This window comes from Hypanus sabinus, chromosome 30 (genome assembly GCF_030144855.1).
Source record: "Hypanus sabinus isolate sHypSab1 chromosome 30, sHypSab1.hap1, whole genome shotgun sequence".
NCBI lineage: Eukaryota > Metazoa > Chordata > Chondrichthyes > Myliobatiformes > Dasyatidae > Hypanus > Hypanus sabinus.
The window spans coordinates 12,476,885-12,500,008 of NC_082735.1; the positions used below are offsets into that span (position 1 = coordinate 12,476,885).

Here is a 23,124-nt window from a genome sequence, read left to right on the forward strand (position 1 = left end):
AATCTCTATGTAAAAACTTTCCTCTTTTCCCCTTTAAAACACCTTAAGCCAAAGTTCTCTTGCTCTTTATACCCTCAACATGAGAAAAGGATTCTGAATATTTACCCTATCTATATCTCTTAGAAACATAGAAATCTACAGCACAGTACAGGCCCTTCGGCCCACAATGCTGTGCTGACCATGTAACCTACTCTAGAAACTGCCTAGAATTTCCCTACTGCCAAGCCCTCTATTTTTCTAAGCTCCATGTAAGTCTCTTAAAAGACCCTATTGTATCCGTTTACACCACTGCTGCCAGCAGTGCTTTCAACACACCCGCCACTCTTTGTGTGAAAAACTTACCTCTGACATCCCTTTAGTAACTATTTCCATGCACCTTAAAACTATGCTCCCTTGTGTTTACCATTTCAGCCCTGTGAAAAGCCTCTGGCCTTCCACATTATCAATGCCTCTCATTATCTTATACATCTCTATCAGGTCACCTGTCATCATCCATCGCTCCAAGGAGAAAAGGTCAAGTTCACTCAACCTACTATCAAAGGCACTCTCTCCAATCCAGACAATGTCCTTGTAAATCTCCTCTGTATCGTATAGTATCCCCATCCTTCCTCTAGTGAGCTGACAAGAACTGGACATAGTACATTAAGTGGGGTCTAACGAAAATCTTATATGGCTGTAACAATACCTCACAGCTCTTGAATTCAACCTCTTATAATTTACATACTTCAACGGGTCACTCCTCAGCCTCCTTCCCAGCAGGGAATACAAGCATAGTCTGCTCTATCGCTCTTTATAATTAACATTCTCTATTCCGGTCAACACCACTAGTGAATCTTATTCACACTTCCTCCAGCACAAGGAGCTGTTCTCCAAGGCCATACTAAGGGGATACACAATGGTCTATGATATCCTTATTTTCTTTCTAAATCACTTTTTGTTGAGGTTGGTGACTCCGGATTTACACCATAATTAAAATCTTCAGATACATTGGCAAATGATAAGAACAGGAATTAAGATGCTGGGAACATTCAGCAGATCAGGTGCTCTCTGTGGAAAGAGAAACAGAATGAATTTCTCCGGTCGAAGGCTCTTCATCAGATCAGATGCAAGTGGCAATCTCACTCTCAAACTCTCAAATTCTGGTGCAATGGAACAGAAGCAGCAGATGCGGTAACCAGAGGGCTTATAATTTTCACAATAGAACATGGTAAAGATTGAGTACCAGAGGTAAACAGTTATAGAGGAATTTGTCTCTGGAAATGTCAGTTTCTTTTAAGAATAGAAATTGCTCTTAAGCTTCTTGTTCTCATATCCAAACCAAATCTACTTGTCTTCTTTCATCTCATTTGCTGTCTTTGTATTCAAACCATGAACAAACTGGTTTTGTACAGCTTGGTTTAGGCTTATATCCATCACAGGTTGGAATAGCTCTATTTGTCTGTGTTAACTCTCCAGAAAGGAAAGGAACAAATGTGTACTTGCAAAGCGAAAATTAAAATGTGTTTGCGGCACAGTGACTTCTTAAAGTAAGGCACATAGAAGTGACTTTGACAAAGCAATCTAGGTTCCATGTCATAAAGATGGGATCATTCCTTTTAGTGATTCTAACTGATAAGCATCACGTGTGGTTATCTGGTTTTTCATGAAATAGTGGATTAGGATTATTCATAATGGTTCCACACAATGGTGAAGTTCTCCATCACTATGGTGTTGTATCAGCCTAGAAACCACTTACAAATCCCTAGAGTGTGACTTAATACCTAACCTGTGACTCATGGGCAAGCATGCTGTCACTTGACCTCAGATGTATCTATCCACATTTCAATTAACACGTGCGCTTTTAAATCTGACCCTTTACGTTCTCAACCAATCATGAAAGCAATGGCAAAAGTGTTTTATCTTAATACAAAGGTAATCCATTTCCCTTCCTTAAGGCACTTCAGACAACTTTTGTGATTCAAATTAAAATAATCGTCAAACCTTTAAATACAATGCCATTAGTCAGATAATCAAAGTTTATTTAAAATGCCGCCTACCTTGGAAAAATGACAACATCTGACTGTCAGTGCATTTCTCTGTCACCTCCAATACAGATTTTGCACTATATCTGAGAATTATAGGGAATTTCCGAGATGGGCTTGTAGAGAGATCTTATGAGGTAATAAAAGGGTATAATTGAGACACATAAATGGAGATACTGTTAAAACTCCCAATGAGTCTATTGTCAACATCTGCTGGTTAAGGAAATTGGAGCAGTAGTCACTGTCAAAAGTGATTGAACTCAGAACTGAGCTCAGTACTGGAAGGTTGTCAAGTGCCTAATGGCTGTTCCTGTGAGTGAAGTTATCTGTTGCTTCTCTTTTAGGATTTAATAGCTGTTTGTGTTGGAAATGTGAAGTAAAATGCATCCAGCTACTGAAGCCAAGGCAGGCTGATACAGATGGTTTGATTTTTTTTGTGCTATCTGTGTCATTCTCTGTCAGCTGCTGACTTCCCTTTTGCAAAACCATATTTATTGTTGGATGAATGCATTGGGATAAGTCTCTTATTCCCAACTGGCTGTCAACGGGAACTTTGAACAATTAAGGTGGGCAGAACTTTATAATGAATAAGTTTGACAGATAACACAAACAAAGCACAACTCTCAGCAACTTCTTGCTTTAAAAATTCTCATTCCTGTTTATAATCCCATTCATGTCCCTGCCTCCTGTCTAATGCTTTCATTTCCTCTCACTGTACAATCATCTCTTCCATCTCTCTACGATAACCACCCTACCACTGTTAGGTAGTTAATCTCGGGAATTTCCATTGCTATGAGCTTTCAAGCTCCCTTTTTTAAATTAATTTTTATTCTCCCTCTCAGCTTTATGATTCCCCTTAACGCTTCCACAATGTGTTTGGAAGCTTCCAATAGGTTCTTCTTAATTGGCTCAGTTTAGAATTAAGTTTGAAAAAGGACCCTGTAAAGTGCCTTGGAACATCAACAATAGGTTGAAACATTACCTTCATTATGATATAAGCTAATATTAATTAGAACTTCAGTTCATCGTTAGATTCCAACCATAACAAAGATATTGACTTTTCAAACCAATTAGATACCAAATACCTTACCTGGCTCCTGTGCTTTTGAGTTAAGGAGGTACTGTTATTAGATAAGATGGGGCTGAAAAAGCCAGGGATAGCAATTTGGGATTGCAATGAGGGAGGTGAAATTGGGTTCGGTCTGCTAGTGATGGTCTCAAAGTCAGTGAGCACTGATTAGTTTTGCATGGGACATCTTTGAGCTACTTAAAGGTAGCCTTGTCCGACAGAATTGCCCGCCCTCAGCAAAGGAGTTAACCCATTCAAGCTATTTTTGTGAGGAGTGTAGATGGTGCTGCAGTCGAGTAGGAAAGGTGGGGTTAGGGTGGACAAGATGGAAAGCTAACAGGTGAAAGAATGAAGGAAAAGTATCTCCCACATTAAAACTGACTGTGGAAGAATCTATGTTCAAACATCATCCGAAAACTGATTGCTTACAGAGGTCTTAGCCAAGCTGATGACAATAACAAGCAGCTGCTTTAAACCATCAGTGGCGACCCATTCCAGTACTGGGCACTGTTGCAAACTTGATTCACTGAAGATTATGTAAAACACCTTTGAATGTCTTGTGACCTTAAATCAAGCTCTTGCTTTAGTATGTAAAGATTAGAGAATTATTGGTGGGCATGTGGGACGAGTGGTTGAAGGTGACTGGGAATGGTCAGATGGCAACACTATAAAGAAGAATGGCTTTCTTGTTGGTTCATGCTTGCCATCATTCTTTTGCAACAGAAAGTATATCAATAGATAAAGGAGCGCCTTGATTTCGTTGAGACTCGCATATAAAGCTGAATGCCCAAGTATTAATAGAACTGTATACTTAGACCATGCAAAGGAGAATGGAGTTCCAAACTGGGAACAGGGATATATATCTTGATACAGCCTTTATAATTTTCTTGCAGTCTTTAAATGTTCCTCAACAATTCCATCCGTTGGCATCCAGTGTGACAGAATGGCTTTCTCCAAGAAAGGTGGGCCTTTCAACAGAACATGTCAGAAAGTGGAGGCTTGGGGCTGGAAGTAGTTGGGGTAGTGACAGGATATGTAATGAGTGTGGAGAAGTCCCAGGCTGCTCAGAATAATCTGATTGTGTTCTGAGCATCAGATGGAGGGAATAGATACAGTAGATCATGGGGTGCTTTGTTGTGTAACTTGCTGGCTGTTTCTGGCTCACAACCATTCCTATAAGCCTCACTTCAGGCTTTCCTATTGCTAACTATTACGTCCTGGTGTGGGGAGTTGCTTTAATGTCTTTAGTTTTGAAGACTAATGCAAAGTTTTAGTTTCATGTGATTGTCATTAATATATTCTCCCTTAGAAGTCCTCTCTCTGATTTTGTGGAGATCAGCATTTACTTTCACAGATCTTTCCCTTTTCACACTTTTGATGCTGTTTCAAATGATTCACTAATTTCATATTTTATTTTGTCCACCTCTGTCAATTTTAATCACTTCTTCCTGATTTATACTATTCTCTCAATTCTCAGGTCAGCTGCTATTCTACTAACTTTAAAAATGTTCCCTTTCATTCTTAACTTCTTGATTCAGGATCGGAAGAATAATTCCTGTGGAATTTTTATTTCTCAGTAGATTGTGATTTAGTTGAGAATTGCTGTAATACTTTTGAAGTGTTTTCCACTGCTTACCTACATTTGAATACCTTTTAATATAAATCCCCATCTACATTCGCACAATTAGCCCGCATATGCATGCCATTTCCTTGAAAAATCGCTTTAAAACTAATTCCAGACATCAATTTATGACATTTAAACTAAATGTAAAATACTATCATATTATGATTACTCTTCTCCAGTAGATACATTAAGAAATTAAAAAAAACTTAAAATCAATCCAGTTCTGTTCATCTGAAACATAAAAACTGATTGAAAGGAGATCACAGCGCCGGGAATACATGACTACTCTTTTTCCTTACTTTTAGTGAGGCATGCACTTATGATGTAGTGACCAAGAACAGCACAGTTGTGGAGTTGGTGTGGAGTGTGTTGCATGGGGATATGCAAGGAGAAAGTTGGTGAACTTCTGATTCGGTGTTAGTGTGGTGTGTGTTTTGCTGATACTGCTCACGGTGCCTTCTTTAGACTCTGGATAAACTTTTTCTGCTAAGCCATTTGTAGCTGAGTGGTACTGTGTGGATGTAATATATCTAAATCTATTCATTTTCAAGAATGACTTAAACTTTTCCATGACGAACTGTGGTCCAATGCCACTGACTAAGAGTTCTGGAACACCAGTCCTTGAGAAGAGGCTTTCTAGCTCATTAACCATGTACAAGCCTGTGGTGGAGGCTATTGGTAACGCCTCTGGCTACATTGCAGCTGAACCCACTACTACCCAGAAACTTGTGACAATGAATAATCTGGCAAAATATACATGAACCCTCTGCCAGGGGAATGCAGGTTATTTTCAAGGATGGAGAGGTGCTGCTGTTGGCATCATCTGGACCTGTTGGCATCCCGAGCAGTGCATGGCAAGCTGCTCAATCTACTAATCTATCCCAGGCCACCAGATAAATCTTTGAGCTATTGCTTTCATTTTGACCACGTCTAGATGACCAGCACATAGCTCACTTCAGCTTGGATGGTACAACTATTCGCTATCCCCATATAAAGCAATCACTGTCAACAGCAACTTTATCCTGGTCCTGGTAAATTGGGGGAACTGGAATTTCTGCTGCACATTCCATATTAGGTTACCATGTAGACCTGAGACTGTGTGGAGCCTTTTCTGTTTCGCCTTTGAGTCATCTCTGCCATAATAAGGAGATGTTCAGTTTGCATTAGGGAAAATACGTTAGGATGAGTATCCTCTTCTATAAATTTTCTTGTATTTCCTTTTCCAAGAGTAAGCAGGACAATCTATAAACATTTCCATCATTAGTCATCCTCTGGAATTCGATCTTGTAATTGTGTACTTCAAGAAATAGAACCCCTCTGTATTTGTGCAGCCTCTATTAGTGGACCACCCTTCTCTGGATTGAAAATGAACACTAGTGGTTGATGATCAGTATTGGGGCTAAATCCCCTCCCAAACAAGTACTGGTTGAAACGTTTTGCACTCCAAACCAGACTCAAGCTCTCTCTGCCAATCTGTGCGTAATTTTTCTCTGCAGCAGTAACAGAACGTAACTCAAAGACTATGAGGCGTTCACTTCCATCACTCACAACATGTGACATGACTGCACCTAAAGGGAGACACCACAGGCAAGCTTCACTGGACAAAGTCAAACATAATGTGCGAGTACCGTGTCTGACATAATCATTTCCTTTGTCCTTTGGAAAGCCACCTCACATTGCTTTGTCCACTGCCATTTCTTCCTGATCTGTAGCAATGAGTTCAAGGGGTGGGCAGATTTGGCAGAAACCTGTTACAGCAATTCACAGATCCTAAAAAGGACCTCAACTGTGGCACGTCCTTTAGCCTCGGGGCAAGCACCACCGCTTGAAATTTCTCAGTACACCTGTATAATCCTTGTGTGTCAACAGAGTGCCCACAGTAAGTGATGCTTGATTTAACGAATTCACACTTGTTGCATTGTGCTCTGAGCGTGTAATTTACTAATCTTTTTAACACTGGCTGAAGTTTTGGAGATGTTCCTTGTCATCCCTACCAGTAACACTAAGTGCCCGGGTATCCTTTAGCACCTGGTTCATACTTTCTGCCAAAATGCAGGTGCAGCAGTGACTCCAAAAGTAAGTCTATTACGGTAAAAAGCCCTCTGTGAGTGTTTATGCTGAGAAACACTTTGGACTCTTTTTCCATTTCCATCTTTAGATAAGCCTTAGCTAAATCTACTTTGCTGATGTGTTTTCACTTAAGAAAGTTTTGCAAAAATATCCCCTACCCTGGGCAGAGAATATTGATCTACTTTCAGTATCATGTTTATGGTGACCTTAAAGCCACCATAGATCCTGATAGACCATTCCTCCTTGGCTGTTAGGACCACTGGCATTGCCCACGTGCTTCACCCATTCTTTGAAAGAATTCCTCCAGCCTCCATGTGGTTTTGCTCACTGGCTACTTTATCGTAGATGGTTTAAGGAATTGGACAGATTTCATAAACTCATTTAACTGTATTTTACCCTTGATATGTTTGAGTTTTCAAATGCCATCCTTGAACACTGCTACGCAATCATCCAGTACCTCTCATAATTTGCTTTCAGTTGACTCAGTTGCAGGGGATGGGGCATGTAAACGGAGGATAAATCTCCAATCAAGTCGTAGTTGTCTCAGGCAATCAAAACCCCACAATGCTTGCCCTTCTGTTTTCACCACATACTAGCTCAATGTGGCTTGTTGGTTGTTGTATATCACTGTTACAAATGTCATTCCAATAGAAGTTATCTTTTCACCAGCATAACTCCTTAGTTGGATATCTGCAGGTTTCAGTTTAGTATATTTGAAATGTCATTCACACTCACTTTGTGGAATGACTGAAACATCCAAGCCAGTGTCAGAATCCATTTAAATTAATTTGCTGTACACTTCTGGTGTAAGCCACAGTGTTTGTCTCATGTTATTTTTACCATTGTAAATCTCAAGGTTATGCAGTCCTGTTTCACTTTCATTATCAGATTTTTCCTCAGCAGTACACAGATTTGTGCTCTTTTTGAAACTGCATCTTGACTTTTTATCTTTTTCTCTTTCCTGTGCAGTCCATTTATATTTGTGTGGTAATCATGCTCTTTGTATGTGTCCTGCTTGGTTACATTTTCTGCACGATCCACCCTGAAATGGGCATTGGTCTGGTGTACGAGAGCCCCTGCCACAATGGTAATACAATTTGTTTGCTCAGGCAGTTTTCTGTTTGGACAGTGTGATTTTGTTCTGTTACGAACCCCGTAACTGAGTCACTTACCAGCAAAGATAGAGAGGTCCGTTGAAGTCTGATGGTACTATTTTTAACAATATTTATTAGTAAAAATACACAAAAATAATATCAATGCAAGCATACAGATAATATACGTCGTCAATACTAAATCTAAAAGTGCGGGTATAATAATAATCAATAAGAAATAGCTCTATCGTTGTCTAGGGGATAATGTATTGTCTGAAGGAAATATAAAAGTCACTCATTTCAGGCTGCAGCCTTTGGTTGGAGTCAAGAGAGAGATTTTTAGAAACTTGCCGGCTTTTCCTTTTATGATTTTGATCCTTCGAGAGTTCCGTTGTTGTGGCCGGTCACTTGTGGCCTCTCCTTTAGCTAAAGCCGTTCTTCCGTGGTGAGCCCGCCAATTCCCAGGCAAGGGAAAAGGACGCACGCGAGCCCACCACCAGCTGTCGCTATTAAACGCTGTCACGGGATTTCTAGCGTTTCTCCTGATGCGTCTAAAGGGGTTGTTCCCCAGACCCTCTTTTAACCTTACTCACGGGGTCTCAGATGTCAATCAGGTTGGGATGATGCATCAATGAATAGTACAGTACTCAATACACAATTCCGTCTCCAAGAGACAATGACCGTTATCCGTGGCTTTGTCTTGCTGAGGCCAGGACACATTCCAAATCTTGAGGATTCTCTCTCATTTCCTGGGTCCCAGACCTGAATTAACAGCGATCTTGCGATTCTCAACAAGGAGAGGGCGACTTTGTACCCTTCGACCCCTCAGAGTTGTGGCACATTCGTAACACCCCCTTCCTTCAAAGCGTTTTTACCATTGGTAAAAATGAATTAATACAGAGTCTTACAGGAGTTCAGAACCTAACACAATACAAAAAGAGTTTTTGTTTTCACTACAGAGTAATACATTTATACATTCCATTTAGCATCTAAACAGTTAACAATTACATTGTCACTTCCTTTAATATCTTAACATCTTGTACCTTAATAAAGTCTTGCAGCATCAGACTCCAATTTAATAACCACCTATTTTTATTCCTTTTCTTCAGCAAACAAAAACTAAAGAGCTGTGATCTTAGCTTATGTGTATACTACAAAAGTTCATGCAAATACTAATCTTTATGTTACTTTCAAACTTAACAGTTAATATTCCATGGGGTTGTCTTTATTATTCACATGTTTTGTCGAAATTCCTTAAAACCGGATCCTGTTAGTTAAAATGGCATCCCGTCAACCCTCGCCCCGTTTCCAGTTAACTCCCACGTGGTGAGCTTGTGCACCAGTGTGGAATAGGCCTTCGCCTGCTCCTTTCATAGGGGTTATTTTATCAACAACGTGTTCCAAACTTAGACCATTTTCCGAATTTCCACACAATTCTTTTATTTTAAGCAAGTTGCTAGTTTTCTCTTCAGGACCCTTCAGGCTATTAGTTTTCAGTTTAAACTCTTTGTTCAAACAGCATTTCAAATTCTGCCTTTTCACAGCCACTCTTGAATAACAATAGCGTGTGGAGCACCTTTAATTCCAACTCAACCTGTAATTGATTCGCAGGCACCGCGTTACCAAGCCATTGTCTCTGTAGCCTGGTGGCTGCTTCTGACATCAATCCAGACTTTAAATTGTCTTCATTCAATCTAGGAACTACACTTTTCCCTTTTCCTTCAATAATAATATTCACCTCACCACCTTTTATCTCCTCACTAACTTTTAACACACCTTCGAGCACAAACAACTGGGAATTCTCACTTCCCACTATTACCAAGGTTAACCCTTTCTTCACTGAACCAAGTCCATCTGATCCACAAGGACTACATTCCTTTTCGACTGAATCAAATACCTCAGACTTATTCTGAGCTCCATTACTAGGTTCAGTACCACATGCATCTACATCTTGGACACACTCAAAAGGGACATTTGCCTTTTCCAGGCTTTCAATACCCGTACCCTTTTCAAATTCTAAATTCCCCTGATCCTCCCAGTTACTCTCTGGACAACTCCCTTCCGGAGTAAACTCAACCCCGCGGGCTGAAACAACCTCATCTGCCAACCCAGCAGACTGCTTCAAGGTAATCGCATCCTTTTCATCTAGGACTGCCCTCATTTCATTATCGGAAACACCCTTAGAATTTTCAACTTCTTCAAACAGTTCTGCCAAACCAGACAGATCATCCATGTCCAACCCTGGACTTTTTAATAGCCTTATCTGTTTCTCATCTTTATTTTGTGCCTCTATAAATTTCCTCCTGGCTAAGGGCAGGACTACCTCCTCTCCCTTACTCTCTTTCCCTTTCCTATTCTCCGTTTTACCACCCTCTAAACCCTCTTGGTACAGGGTTGGTAAAAACGTCTCGGCCAAATCGATACTGGTCAGATTTAAACTGGTCTCATTCTCAGCTGCCTTTCTCGACATGCTGCGAGTGATCGCGCATGCAGGATAGATCTTGGAACCTAGGGGCGGGACCTCAACACTTACAGGCGGGCTTGGCAGCTTCATTGCTGACCAAACCTTACCACTGGCTAAATCGTTACCAAGAAGGACATCCACGTCAGTTCTCGGGAATTCTGATCGCACCCCTATTTCAACTGGTCCAGATACCAGCTCACAATTTATAATGATCCTGTGCAAGGGCACCACTTCTGTCCCTTTTCCTATGCCTCTCAAAGCTACCTCTGCAGCCTTGCGACCAAAATCCAGTACCTTACTGCTAATCAATGACAGCTCAGCTCCCATGTCTCTCCAGATCCACACTGGAATTGGTGGGTCTCCCTCTCTCACAAACACGGTTCCTGCTGAAATACATTTCTCAGACCCTTCGCATAAACTGTCTACCTGGGGCTCTGTCGTCGATTTACTGATCACCACAGCACATCCTATAGGGACCGTTGCTCTCCATTTTCCTGTCTCCTTCCTCGGAGCAAGGCACTTAGATGCAATAAGACCCACCTTTCCACAATTAAAACAGGTCAAGCCAGGACCTCTCCTGCCATCTTGCCTCTCCTCCTCAATTTTACCACTAGCTCCCGGTGGGATCTCTGCCTCAGCTGGTGGGCTTTCTCTACCATTCCCACGGTCTCTCTGGGAACTTTTATTCGAGGAAAACTTTGTCTTGTGGGTTAGGGCATACTCATCTGCGAACCTAGCATATTCGGAGATGGAATTATTCGGCTTCTCATTCAAATACATCTGGATATCATCCAAAACACAACCTTTAAATTCCTCAGTCAGAATTAACTCCCTGAGATGCCAAAAATCTTCTTCCACTATTTCTGCTGCACACCAATGATCCAAGAGCACACACTTCTCATAGGCAAACTCGGTATACGTCTGATTCCACCCTTTCTTTAAATTTCTGAACTTTTGTCTATAGGCTTCAGGTACCAATTCATAGGTCCGAAGAATGGCCTCCTTTACTTTCTCATAATTCTCCGACTCCTCCTCCATGGACAACGCCGCAAATGCCCGTTGTGCCTTCCCTTTTAACACACTTTGTAACAGCGCCACCCACTACTCTTTGGGCCACTTCTGACTCACTGCCACCTTTTCAAAATGCAAGAAATAACTATCAACATCCGTCTCCTCGAACGGAGGTAATATCCTAACCTACCGACTAACATTAAACTGCTCCTCTCAGTCTGACCCTTGAACTCTTCACTCTTGCCTTAACTTCTCCATGTCCAAGTCATGTTGCCTCTGTTTCTCCGCCTCCCTTTGGTTCTCAGTTCTTTCCCTCTCTTTCTCTGCCCTCTCCTTCTCCTTTTCGGCCCTTTCTTTCTCTTTTTCATCTGCTTCCAGCTGCTTTAACTGAATTTCCTGCTCCCTTTGTTTCATAGCTCTTTCCTGCTCTTTTTCAGCTGCTTCCAGCTGTTTTAACTTAATTTCATGTTCCAACCTTAACTTCTCCAACTCTAACTGAGCTGTCCCACTAGCTGGTGCCTTTTCAGGGATATTTTCCAATACCTCAGCAGAAAACACATTCTTCACAATATAATACTGAGTTATGGCCCTCCACACCTCCTGATTTTTCATCGACAACCTCACCTCTGCGAGGTTTAGTCCTTTCGCAATATTTATCAATTCTGACTTTGTGGCCGCCTTTTTGGTCGGGTTTTCTATAAATTCATCCACATCCATCTTTGCTGGTTTCCCGTCTGGCTACCCGTGCAACCAGATCCAAGTTGCACTTAAAAGCCCGATTCACTGGCCTTCCAATCTAGTATCAAATCCCGGACAAGCCCCCACTTTGTTACGAACCCCGTAACTAGGTCACTTACCAGCAAAGATAGAGAGGTCCGTTGAAGCCTGATGGTACTATTTTTACCAGTATTTATTAGTAAAAATACACAAAAATAATATCAATGCAAACATACAGATAACATACGTCGTCAATACTAAATCTAAAAGTGCTGGTATAATAATAATCAATAAGAAATAGCTCTATCGTTGTCTTAGGGGATAATATATTGTCCGATGGAAATATAAAAGTCACTCATTTCATTCAGGCTGCAGCCTTTGGTTGGAGTCAAGAGAGAGATTTTTAGAAACTTGCCGGCTTTTCCTTTTATGATTTCGATCCTTTGAGAGTTCCGTTGTTGTGGCCGGTCACTTATGGCCTCTCCTTTAGCTAAAACCATTCTTCTGTGGGGAGCCCGCCAATTCCCAGGCAAGGGAAAAGGACGCACGCGAGCCCCCCACCGGCTGTCGCTATTAAACGCTGTCACGGGATTTCTAGCGTTTCTCCTGATGCGTCTAAAGGGGTTGTTCCCCAGACCCTCTTTTAACCTTACTCATGGGGTCTCAGATGTCAATCAGGTTGGGATGATGCAATCCCTCAACCAACCCACTCTGGTCATCCCGAGGGTGTCAATGAATAGTACAGTACTCAATACACAATTCCGTCTCCAAGAGACAATGGCCATTATCCGTGGCTTTGTCTTGCTGAGGCCAGGACACATTCCAAACCTTGAGGATTCTCTCTCATTTCCTGGGTCCCAGACCCAAATTAACAGCGATCTTGCGATTCTCAACAAGGAGGGGGCAACTTTGTACCCTTCGGCCCCTCAGAGTTGTGGCACATTTGTAACAGTTCACACTCACATTTACTCCTGACTACAATTTGATTCATTCTCTGCCTGCAGTTTCCATTGATACGGCGATTTCAACTACTCTTTTAAATCTGATTTGAGCTTCAGTTAAGAACCATTTGTGAATGCTTTCTCGTAACATTCTACAAATTAAATGAACCCTCAGTGTGTCATTAAACCCATCACTGAATTGACAATGCTCAGCAAACTCTTCAATTCTGCCAGATAAACTGAAATGGACATCCCTTCCTTTTGATTCCGCAAATTAACCTAAAGCATTTACAATCAACTATGGTTTTGATTCTAAATGCTTCTGCATTACTTTCATGATATCAGCAAAGCTCATTTTGGCTGGTTTGGTTGGAGCAATTAAACTTCTAAGCAAACTGTATGCTCTTCTACCAATTACACTCAGTAACACTGTCACTCGTTTTGTATTGGCTATTTTGGTTGCTTCAAAATACTGTTCAATTCATTCAGTATATATATTCAAGTTGAGTGTTGTGCAGTTGAAATGTATTGATCTTTCTGATGTAGCTAGCCATTTCTGCTTTTTTTCAAATTTAAATTCATTATAATTATCATTCAGTTTATGAACCTGTGAATTTCATCTGCTTTCTTTTTCATTAACTTGATTGTCTCCCTCTTTTGCCGAAGAAACCGTATGCTGTGCTTTTTTTTAAGATGGAATTTCTCACCGTAGTTCATCAGGTAGGTTGTTGTCTTAGGTTTGTTTTAAATCTTACTCATCACCACCATAATGTCTTGTAACTCCAAAACATAAATCTAATCGAAAGAAAAACACAGAGCCAGAAATATGGGTCTACACTTCATTCTAACTTTTAGTGAGGTGCATATTTATGATGTAGTGGTGTAATGATGAATGCAATTCATGTACCTCTTAAGAATAACCCATAATGAATCATGTGAACAAACAGCGAATGCTTAATCAAACAATATATTTACAATATTACTCCAGTATTCCTTAAAAGTTAAATACACAACAAGCTGCGTATGACCAGATCCTATGTTATATGTTTGTATGGTGACAAAATGTTTGTTGTGATGCATCTAGTATGGTAGTGTAGAGGGTAGTGTATGTCACTCTCACAGGCTGGCAGTCTTGTGAAAAGTAGAGCTGAATGTATAAGTCTCTCCCTGCAAGACTGCAACGGCAAGCCTCACGTTGTTCCTCCTCACTGGTAACACACAGAAACTGAACTCCTTTTGGATTCAGGCTGAACTGAAGAGGACGGCAGGGAGGTCTGGCCCCTCCACACGTAGCACGCAGGCCCACCAGTGTGTGGACATGTCCAGGTGCTTGTGAACCAGATCCCCAGCTATCGGTAGATAGTCCCACTGCCTTGTGGCAACCTCGAGAGAAACAAAGGCTATGGGAGTAAACCCAGACAGCAAATCCAGAGTAGAGACCCTCTGGCAGCTGGATGTCATTTAACATCCTTCCGGCAGCTCCTGCAGCCAAGCTGGTGCTTCATAAGCTTTCCTTTGGACTATACTGGTGAGGCCGAGCGGGGGATCTTGACAACTGGGCATCTCATATCTTCTGCCCAGGCTGTGTCCTTCGAGACAGATGGATGCCAACCAGTTTTAAAAAAAGGCATTGCCTCTTAAAAAACTATTGCAACAGATTGCTGGCTGAAGAATGGGTTGATTATCATGACTTTGTCATAAGGTGGACATTGAGAGCAGAGCCAAATGCAAGACACAGACACTGAGGAGGGACCTGGTGCGTCAGAAAGCAAGGGAAGTGGGGGAGAAACAATGCTGAACAAGACTAGGATACAGGTCCTGGATAAGACTAGGATACAGGGCCTGGTCAAGACTAGACAAGGACAGTGGGACTTGTATGAGGAACTAGGAACCTGGACAAGAACTCCAAGTCAGAGGCTGGACAGGGACCCAGAACCTGGGTCTTGACTCCGGACCCAGGTGAGGACTAACGTGGTGGGCAGGACATGGGACTACAGGGCTGGATGAGGACATGGAGCTCAGACTTAGTCTTGGTCGAGGGAGAGCAGTAATGCAGAGCCTAGGTCAAGGATGAGTAAAGCAGAAGTGAGGAGAGGCATAGCTGGAATATGGACACTGGTCCTGGACAAGACTAGGACTCAGGGCCTGGGCTACAGCTTGGACTTGGAGACGGACTGGAACCTCCTTGGAGCCTTGGACATGAGCACGGGAACAACAGAACACAGAGCCGGGACCCCTCCTTGGGAACAGGATGTAGGGCCAGGACTCATACACGGACACTAAACACAGGGCCACAAAGAGACAGTTCCAAGCTCAACGATAGATAGTTCCTTCTGTTGGCATGGCAAGGCTCTGGTCTCACTCTGGCGGCTGAACCTGACAGCAATACAGGCAAGGTTGCGGGCAAGGCTTCAGGCATGGGTTGCAGAAAGAAGGGGAAGGGAAGGGAAAGGAAGGGAACAGTCCAGCTCAGGGTAATGGCAAATATAGCCTGGCTTACCCAAAAGAGGCAAGGACAGGGAGGGACATATCCAACCGCAGGGTAAAAGCAAAGCCAGCCTGACTTACCCCACAGAGGCAAGGACTGGATAATGACAAGACAAACCAGCACCTACAATCGAACCCAGGGCCACTTATATTCCCGGCCCCAGAAGACGAGAATCAGGTGCCTACAATCAAGCTCAAATGAAGCAAGGGACAGCCAGAAGACCCGGAGTCTGGAGTCCACGGACCTGACCGTGAACCGGAATGCGGAGTTTACGGACCGGACCATGACAGCCTTAAATAAACAGAAAATGCTGGAAAAACTCAGTAGGACAAGTCAGAGGTCATTTTATGGAGAAAGAAAAACAGATAACATCTCAGATATTTGACCATTATTTATGCTACCTCCTAACTCATTACAAATAGTAAAGGACCTTTTTATGGTTTGTTGACTTTGTTTTTTTTTTAATTTTTAACAACTGAAGTTATAAAGCTACTTATTTTAGATAATAAATTATCTTCAAGAAATCATTTAAAGAAAATCAGTTTATACAGGAGCAGCAGAAATAAAGATCACACTCGGAGGTACCTGTAAGACTTCCATTGGACTTCCATTTTGTTCCACAATTACTTTCTGTGGTCAAAGGTAGCAGCTAATCTTTACAGACTGACATCAGACCAGCCCCTAAGGAGGAAAAGTTATCAGCAAATCTGATGAGACTGAGCGTAGGATGAATCTGTCAGCGTACTGAAAAAAATCTCTCTTGCTCTTCAACTTGTAATGGTAGACCAATATTTACACTTACTGTACCTGAGCAGGCACCTGAACTGGCTTAATGCCTCAGTATCAACACAGTACACGTCCTGGTCCCAAAGACATTACGGAGCAAGCTCTCAACGAATATTTTCCATCAGGTCACGATGTTCCTAAAGAAGAATTTAATTTGTTGGCTGTTGAGGTGTTTGGAAGTGAGGCCATATAGAGAGCATGCCCGACACTTCAGCACGCGTGAAGTGAAATGGGCGTGCTGCTCACTCCTGGGATGCTGGATTCCAGCGCAGAGTTGGGTCTGGTGGGAAATGACTGTGGAGATCACAGCTAATCTGGGAAGAGCTGAGAAAGTACACGCTGTGACTCGATATGATATGTCGTTCACAACAAAGGATCTAGTGCTTTCCTGACATACATGACGAATAAACTCTTTTCGGGCTTCCATCTGGGAACCGCTGTCAACTTTAACCGATGTTCCCGTGACAAACTCCGCCACGTTCATGTGCGCTGATGCCTCGGCACGTCTAGTCCGGTGGTATATATACTTAACTCCCGTCGTCCGTCCCTTCTTATTGGTTAGTCCTCAACCAATCATGTTTCCACCGTCCCTTATTGTTAAAGTCAGATTCCAGTTCTTAGAGCGAGACCTTCGCCTTTGTTAAAAATTCTGAGTCGCTCGTTTTATTTCAATGGCTTCCTTCACCAGGAGATCCCAAAAGCCAGTTTTGTGCCGTCGAAGTCAATTCTGTGCTCGTTGTGTACGCAATGTTCTGCTAGCACCGTTATCTCCGGGTAACCCGAACGGGTTCACCTCCTCATGCTGCTAGATGTGGGGTCCCGGTGTACAAAACAGGCTGCTCCGCGTTCACAGGGCTCAAATCCCAGGGTACGTGGGTCAAAGATGACCCGGGACTCGGGGTGGCTGGCGTTTACAGGTTTCCCTGTGAATGCGGAGCAGCGTTTATTGTCGTGGGAACGTCATTTTGAAATTGAGACCTGTACCCGGCTGGAAGCCCGAGAAGAGTTCATGCGTCATGGATAGCCACCCGGTTCAGAATTGTACTTCTCATATGCAGCCACAAAACAGGCACGCCACAGCGCCACTCACACCCTCAGAAACCTCGCCACACGTAAATGCACACAATCACACACACACACAGAGAAATGCAAAACACGCACAGGCACAGAGACGCACGGACAAGCACTAGACACGCGCGCACATGACATGAGCCTGCGCTCAGACACATACCCTGCTCATTCCCCTGCTGCTGCTATTTGCCCAGCTGCCCTTTGACACCCCTCACCACCCTGGTTCTTCGGGGACGATGCCACGTCACTGGAACAATGACAACTCCGCTACTGAACCATTAAAATCAACTTACAAGAACAAGGCTACAACATCCCAAAAGACTCGCCAAGCTAAAGTGGGGTCTTCGGTTACCAAGACCGTTCCGCACTTCCAGCTAAGCATGTAAAAGTTGGCATGCGAGTATCCTGAACACACTTTAATTGATTATAGCAATGGAAGTTACATACTGTACATTATAAAACACAGTGGATTCTGGTTAATTGGGACACATAGAAACTAGTACATTTTGGCCCAAATAAGCAGCTGCCCCAATTGGCCAAAGTTTCACGGAAATAGTGAAAAAGGGTATAAGATAACTCAGTAACACATTACGTATTTAAATGAAATAAAACACTCAGTAAACCACCTGAATGTTTTGCAGCAGGCTGCAATAGGCAGAACACAATGGACAAGCAGCACTGTTGGAAAAACAGGATTACTCCTGACTTTTGCTAGATGAAGTCTGCATGCTCTCCCCATGACTGCATGCATTTCATCCGTCGTTCCTGTTCCCTTCCACACATCCCACAGACGTGCAGGTTAGTTGGCTTCTGAAAATTACATTAATGAGTGGGGGGAATTGATGAGAGCATGGGGAAAATAAAATAATATAGGATTAATGTAAATGAAAACTTGATGGTCAGCACAACCATTACATTGAGGGTTATATTTCTGTGCTAGATATCTCTGTGAGATTGAATGGAATATTTGAAAACAGACTGTCAAGCTGACTAATTTTCTTCCCGATATGCCACCTGTTGATCCTTCACTTGCTAGCTGCCCTCCGTAAAGATTTTGCCAACTGTGCTCCAGTGTTAGACTCCTCAGGGGTTCTTGAATCAAAGAATAAGCTTGCAGTGGTTACCCAGCTCTTACACGTAATGAGCAAAAAGCACAAATAATAAACAGGTTTCATTTTATTAAATAAACTCAGTTGAATGTTTATAATTGTTTATGTGTTACAGTTTAATATTCAAAAACTGAAAATGTTAAATTGTTTCAAAAATGTTAGCATTATTTGAATGTGAAGGTACTTCTGGTTCAACGTTTGTTGAGCCTTGGGCATGGCTTACTTGGCTGCCCTTACAAGATGGAATAGTATAACACAGTACAGTCTCTTTGGCCCACGATATTGTGCCAACCCTTTAATCTACTCTAAAATCAATCTAACTCTTCCTTCCCACATAGCCCTCCATTTTTCTACTATCCATGTAACTATCTAAGAGTCTCATTAATGCCCCTAACGGTTCTGCCTTTATCACTGTGTTCCTCATAGCTACCACTCTCTATGTGAAAAAAAAACTAATATGTCAGTAGCTTTGTGGCGGGGCTTCTTCTAGTCTACCAACTCTTCTCTACATTTAGACTGGTGTGACACCAAGTGGTACGGTGACACCAGCAAATTGGAAACTGTTCAGTGTATGGCTACAACATGTTTTAGTGTTGAGCTTGGAAAACTCACTACTGGAAGCAAGTAGTCCCCTTGACTTCTCAATTACTTTTCTAAAGCAGAAAACCTTTTGCTGTCAAAGTAAACTAGCATTGAATGATAAATGACAATACCTAGCAAGACCGACAAGCAAATACACTCAATGACTACGTTATTATGCACCTCTGGTACATAATGTGGCCATTGAGTGTATGTTTGAGGTCTTCTGCTGTTGTAGCCCATCCACGTCAAGGTTCAACCTGTTGCGCAATCAGAGATGCTCTTCTGCACACCACTGTTACAAAGCATGTTTATTTGAGTTACAGTCATTTTCCTGTCAGCTTTGAACCAGTCTGTCCATTCTCCTCTGACGTCTCTCATTAACAAGACACGTTTGCCTACAGAACTGCCACTCACTGGATGTTTTTCACACTATTCTCTGTAAACTCTGGAGACTGGTGTCCATGAAAATCCCAAGAGATCAGCAGTTTCTGAAATTAAACCACCCCGTCTGGCACCAACAATCACCTCATGGTCAAAGTCATTTAAATCACATTTCTTCTCCATTCTGATGCTTCATCTGAACAGCAACCAAACCTTTTGACCATGTCCGCATGCTTTTATACATTGAGTTGCTGCCACGCGACTGGCTGATTAGACGTTTGCATTAATGAGCAGGTGTACAGGTGTACCTAATGAGGTGGTCACTGAGTGTAGCTTAACAGTCGTAGAATTCTCCAAAGTATGCAACTCCCACCAAGTAGCCCTGTTTTTAGTGATTTCATCTCAAGATCATTCCAAGTTCAATTGCTTTAAGACAAGGGTGATTAAACTTGTCGGCAAGCACCGATAATCACGCATAACATTCTCAGTGCTACATTGAAATAGCAGCCAAGATTATGCCTGTAATGGGGATTGAATTGATTCAGATATGAGAGTATTACCACTGAGCTAAACCATCACTTATTACTTCTCAGTATGTCTGTATGATGCTGGTGGGTTGTGGCAGCAGATGGATTTCATGCTTCACAGTCATTCTCCTCGATTTTAGGTGGAATAATCTCACTGTTAATTTAATTACTGCAAAATAATTCTATTCGATATTTCACAGGAGGATGTAATGAGGATAGTGCTATGAAGTGTTAAAGTAAAATTGAGCATGATTTAAGAGGCTTTTTATATGTTTTACATTTAATAAACAAGAGAATGGAAGCAGCAGGTCTCTTCTCCCTCTAGCCAAAAACCCATTGCTGCTCGCCCACACCAACTGAGCTCCTGAATCATATGTCTTTTATTACTTGTGAAGAAAACCACAGTGAGTCACTGTCATAGGTGATACAGCCTCTATTTTTTTCCAACAGAGCGATTGATATGTTCATTGTGTGGGAAGGTGGGAAGGTGATTGGGTGAAAAGTACAAAAGCAAAAGCAACAAACGGAATGAAATAAGAATTATGAAAGCAGGAGATCGTAAGTAAATGCATACTTTGTGTCAGCAGGATCTCATCTTCTCCCCAATGCTTTGTTCCATCTCCCCAACATTATTTAGTTCTGCCCTCTGAAGTGCTAATAAGCTTTTTAATCATCCTCACCCTTAATCACTCAGTGCTCTTCTGGCATTTCACACCAGAGACCTTAGTGTGTAAAGCCAGCCATTCCTGATGGACTACAGCACTCTCAGAAGTGCCTTCTTCTGGGTTCTGTTCATCTCCATGTGGATGTACCACTTTCCTTGTAGTGTTTTATAGAATAGTGTGAGATTTGTCCTTAATCTTGGTTAACATGCATCATACAATTGCTATCACAAGAAACCAATTATCTGTTTTTCAGAGTTTGCTACGCACTAACTACACCTGACTGTTACTTGACAGTTGACACTGTGCGCCTCAGGGATGTGTGCCTAGCTTGCTGCTCTACTCTCTCTCTTTACTCATGACTGTGTGGCTAGGCACAGCTCAAATACCATCTATAAATAAACAACCATTGTTGGCAGAATTCCAGATGGTGATGAGTGGGCTATACCAGCTAGTTGAGCGGTGTCACAGAAACAACATTGCACTCAACGTCAGTAAGATCAAAGAACTGATTGTGGACTTCAGAAAGGGTAACATGAGGGAACACACACCAATCCTCATAGAGGGATCAGTAATGGAGAGAGCGAGCAATTTCAAGTTCCTGGGTGACAAGATCTCTGAGGACGTAATCTAGACCCAACATATCCATGCAGTCATAAAGAAGGCAAGACAGCGACTATACCTTATTTGGAGTTTGAGGAGATTTGATATGTCACCAAAAACACTTGCAAATTTCATATGGATATACCATGGAGAGCATTCTAACTGGCTGGATCATGTCTGGTATGTGGGGGCTACCGCACAAGATCAAATAAAACTGCAGAGAGTTGTAAAATTAGTCAGCTCCATCATAGGCATTAGCCTCCATTGTATCCTGGTCATCTTCCAGGAATAGTGCCTCAAAAAGATGGCATCCATCACCCAGAGCATGTCCTTATCTCATTCCTACCATCAGGAAGGAGGTCTAGAAGCCTGAAGGGACACACAGCAATCAGGAACAGCTTCTTCCTCTCTGCTATCTGGTTTCTGAATGGACATTGAACCCATAAACACTACCTCACTGCTTTATTTATTTACATTTTTGCACTACTTGCTTAATTTAATTATTTAATATGCATACATAGATATATATATATATACTATTATATTCAAAATTTTATTTTTCTCTCTATTAGGTGTTGTATTGTACTGTTGTCGCAAAGTTATCAAATTTCATGACATTTGCCGGTGATATTAAACCTGATTCTGATTCTACAATGCATTTGCTCAATCTCTCATCGCCCCCCCCCCCACTTTTCAATGCAGTAGTATCTAGTGGAACCCCTTCTCTTGCCTTGCTTGCAACCCTTGTTGTTTCTCCGTGTTCATTTCTGTTTGACCATTTTCAAGGGGATGCTTTATGACATTAAAAACAGTCTATATAAATACAAGCTGTCATTACGCAGAAGGTAGCTAAAGTTTAATCCGAAAGTTCAGGTAAAAATGTCTTTGTACACTCAAGGTTTATTTACTAAATTGTTCTGTGTTTCCATCATTATGTGGGCAGTTGTAGTGGTGGTCCTTCAGACTCGAAGAAGACACGCTATTGTGCTGTTCATCTGTGGACACGGAGGTGGCTCTGCGGTCCCAGTCTGGAAGCACAGAGTCTAGCACAATGAGAGCACTGGAAGTCCGTTGTTGTAATAATTGTGGCTGCTGTTCTGTGACGCCGCTCATGGTTTTCCATCAGTTTTTGGCAGCGCCTGTCTTCAAAACCGGCATTGGCTTCATAGCACAGGGCTCGCCAGAGGGTTCTGTCAGTAGCCGCAGCTTCTAGTTCCTTTGGCTGGATGTCACCGTAGTGTAGGGTTTCCTTCACAGAGTCTTTGTAGCACTTGCGTGGACGACCTTGAGGGTCTCTTCGGTCTCCAGTTCACCGTAGAGCACCTGGCGAGGCATACAGTGGTCGTTCGTTCTGATGACGTGTCCCACTCACCACATCTGGGCTCCGATGGCCAGGGACTCAATGCTGGTAGACTCCGCATGATCCAAGGCCTCCAGGCTGGAGGTATGTTCTTGCCAACGAATGCCGAGGATGGAGTGGAGGGCGCGCATGTGAAATTTCTCCATTTGTCTGATGTGTCGTCGGTATAGAGTCCAGGTCTCAGATCGGTACAGGAGAGGAGAGATGACCACAGCTCCGTAGATGTTCATTTGCAGACATTGTGCACGCAGCCTCCCCAGAGCCTGGCTGGTCTTGCTGATCCTGGAGTCGATTCTTTGTCCGAAGACCCGTCACTCAAGATGATGCTTCCCAAGTATTTGACGCTGTTTACGTTTGTCACCTGGGTGCCATCAACAGTGATTTTTGGTTCTATGGGGGTAGTGTTTGGCACGGCCTGGTGAAGTACTTCAGTCTTGTTCAGGCTGATAGACCAAAGGGCGTAGCAGCGTCTGAGAATTTGTTCAGCATCAACACGGTCATCAGCAAAGAGGGTTTCTTGAGGGTTTGTCCGTGTGTTCAAGCAGTG

General features: G+C 42.5%; 1 protein-coding gene across 1 annotated transcript; it reads right to left on the reverse strand.

Moving 5' to 3' along the window:
- Positions 1 to 8,791: 8,791 nt before the first annotated feature.
- Positions 8,792 to 17,359, reverse strand: LOC132383417 (uncharacterized). Its single transcript, XM_059954351.1, has 2 exons — positions 16,304 to 17,359; positions 8,792 to 16,177 (listed from the first exon to the last, which is right to left on the reverse strand). Exon 2 carries the CDS (start codon positions 11,375 to 11,377, stop codon positions 9,374 to 9,376), a length of 2,004 nt encoding a protein of 667 aa, XP_059810334.1. The 5' UTR covers positions 11,378 to 16,177; positions 16,304 to 17,359; the 3' UTR covers positions 8,792 to 9,373.
- Between the last annotated feature and the right edge of the window lie 5,765 nt (positions 17,360 to 23,124).

Bases quoted from the DNA above. Each gene is read 5' to 3' on its own strand.
- LOC132383417 (XM_059954351.1), bottom strand. From the start codon at position 11,377: ATGGAGGAGGAGTCGGAGAATTATGAGAAAGTAAAGGAGGCCATTCTT.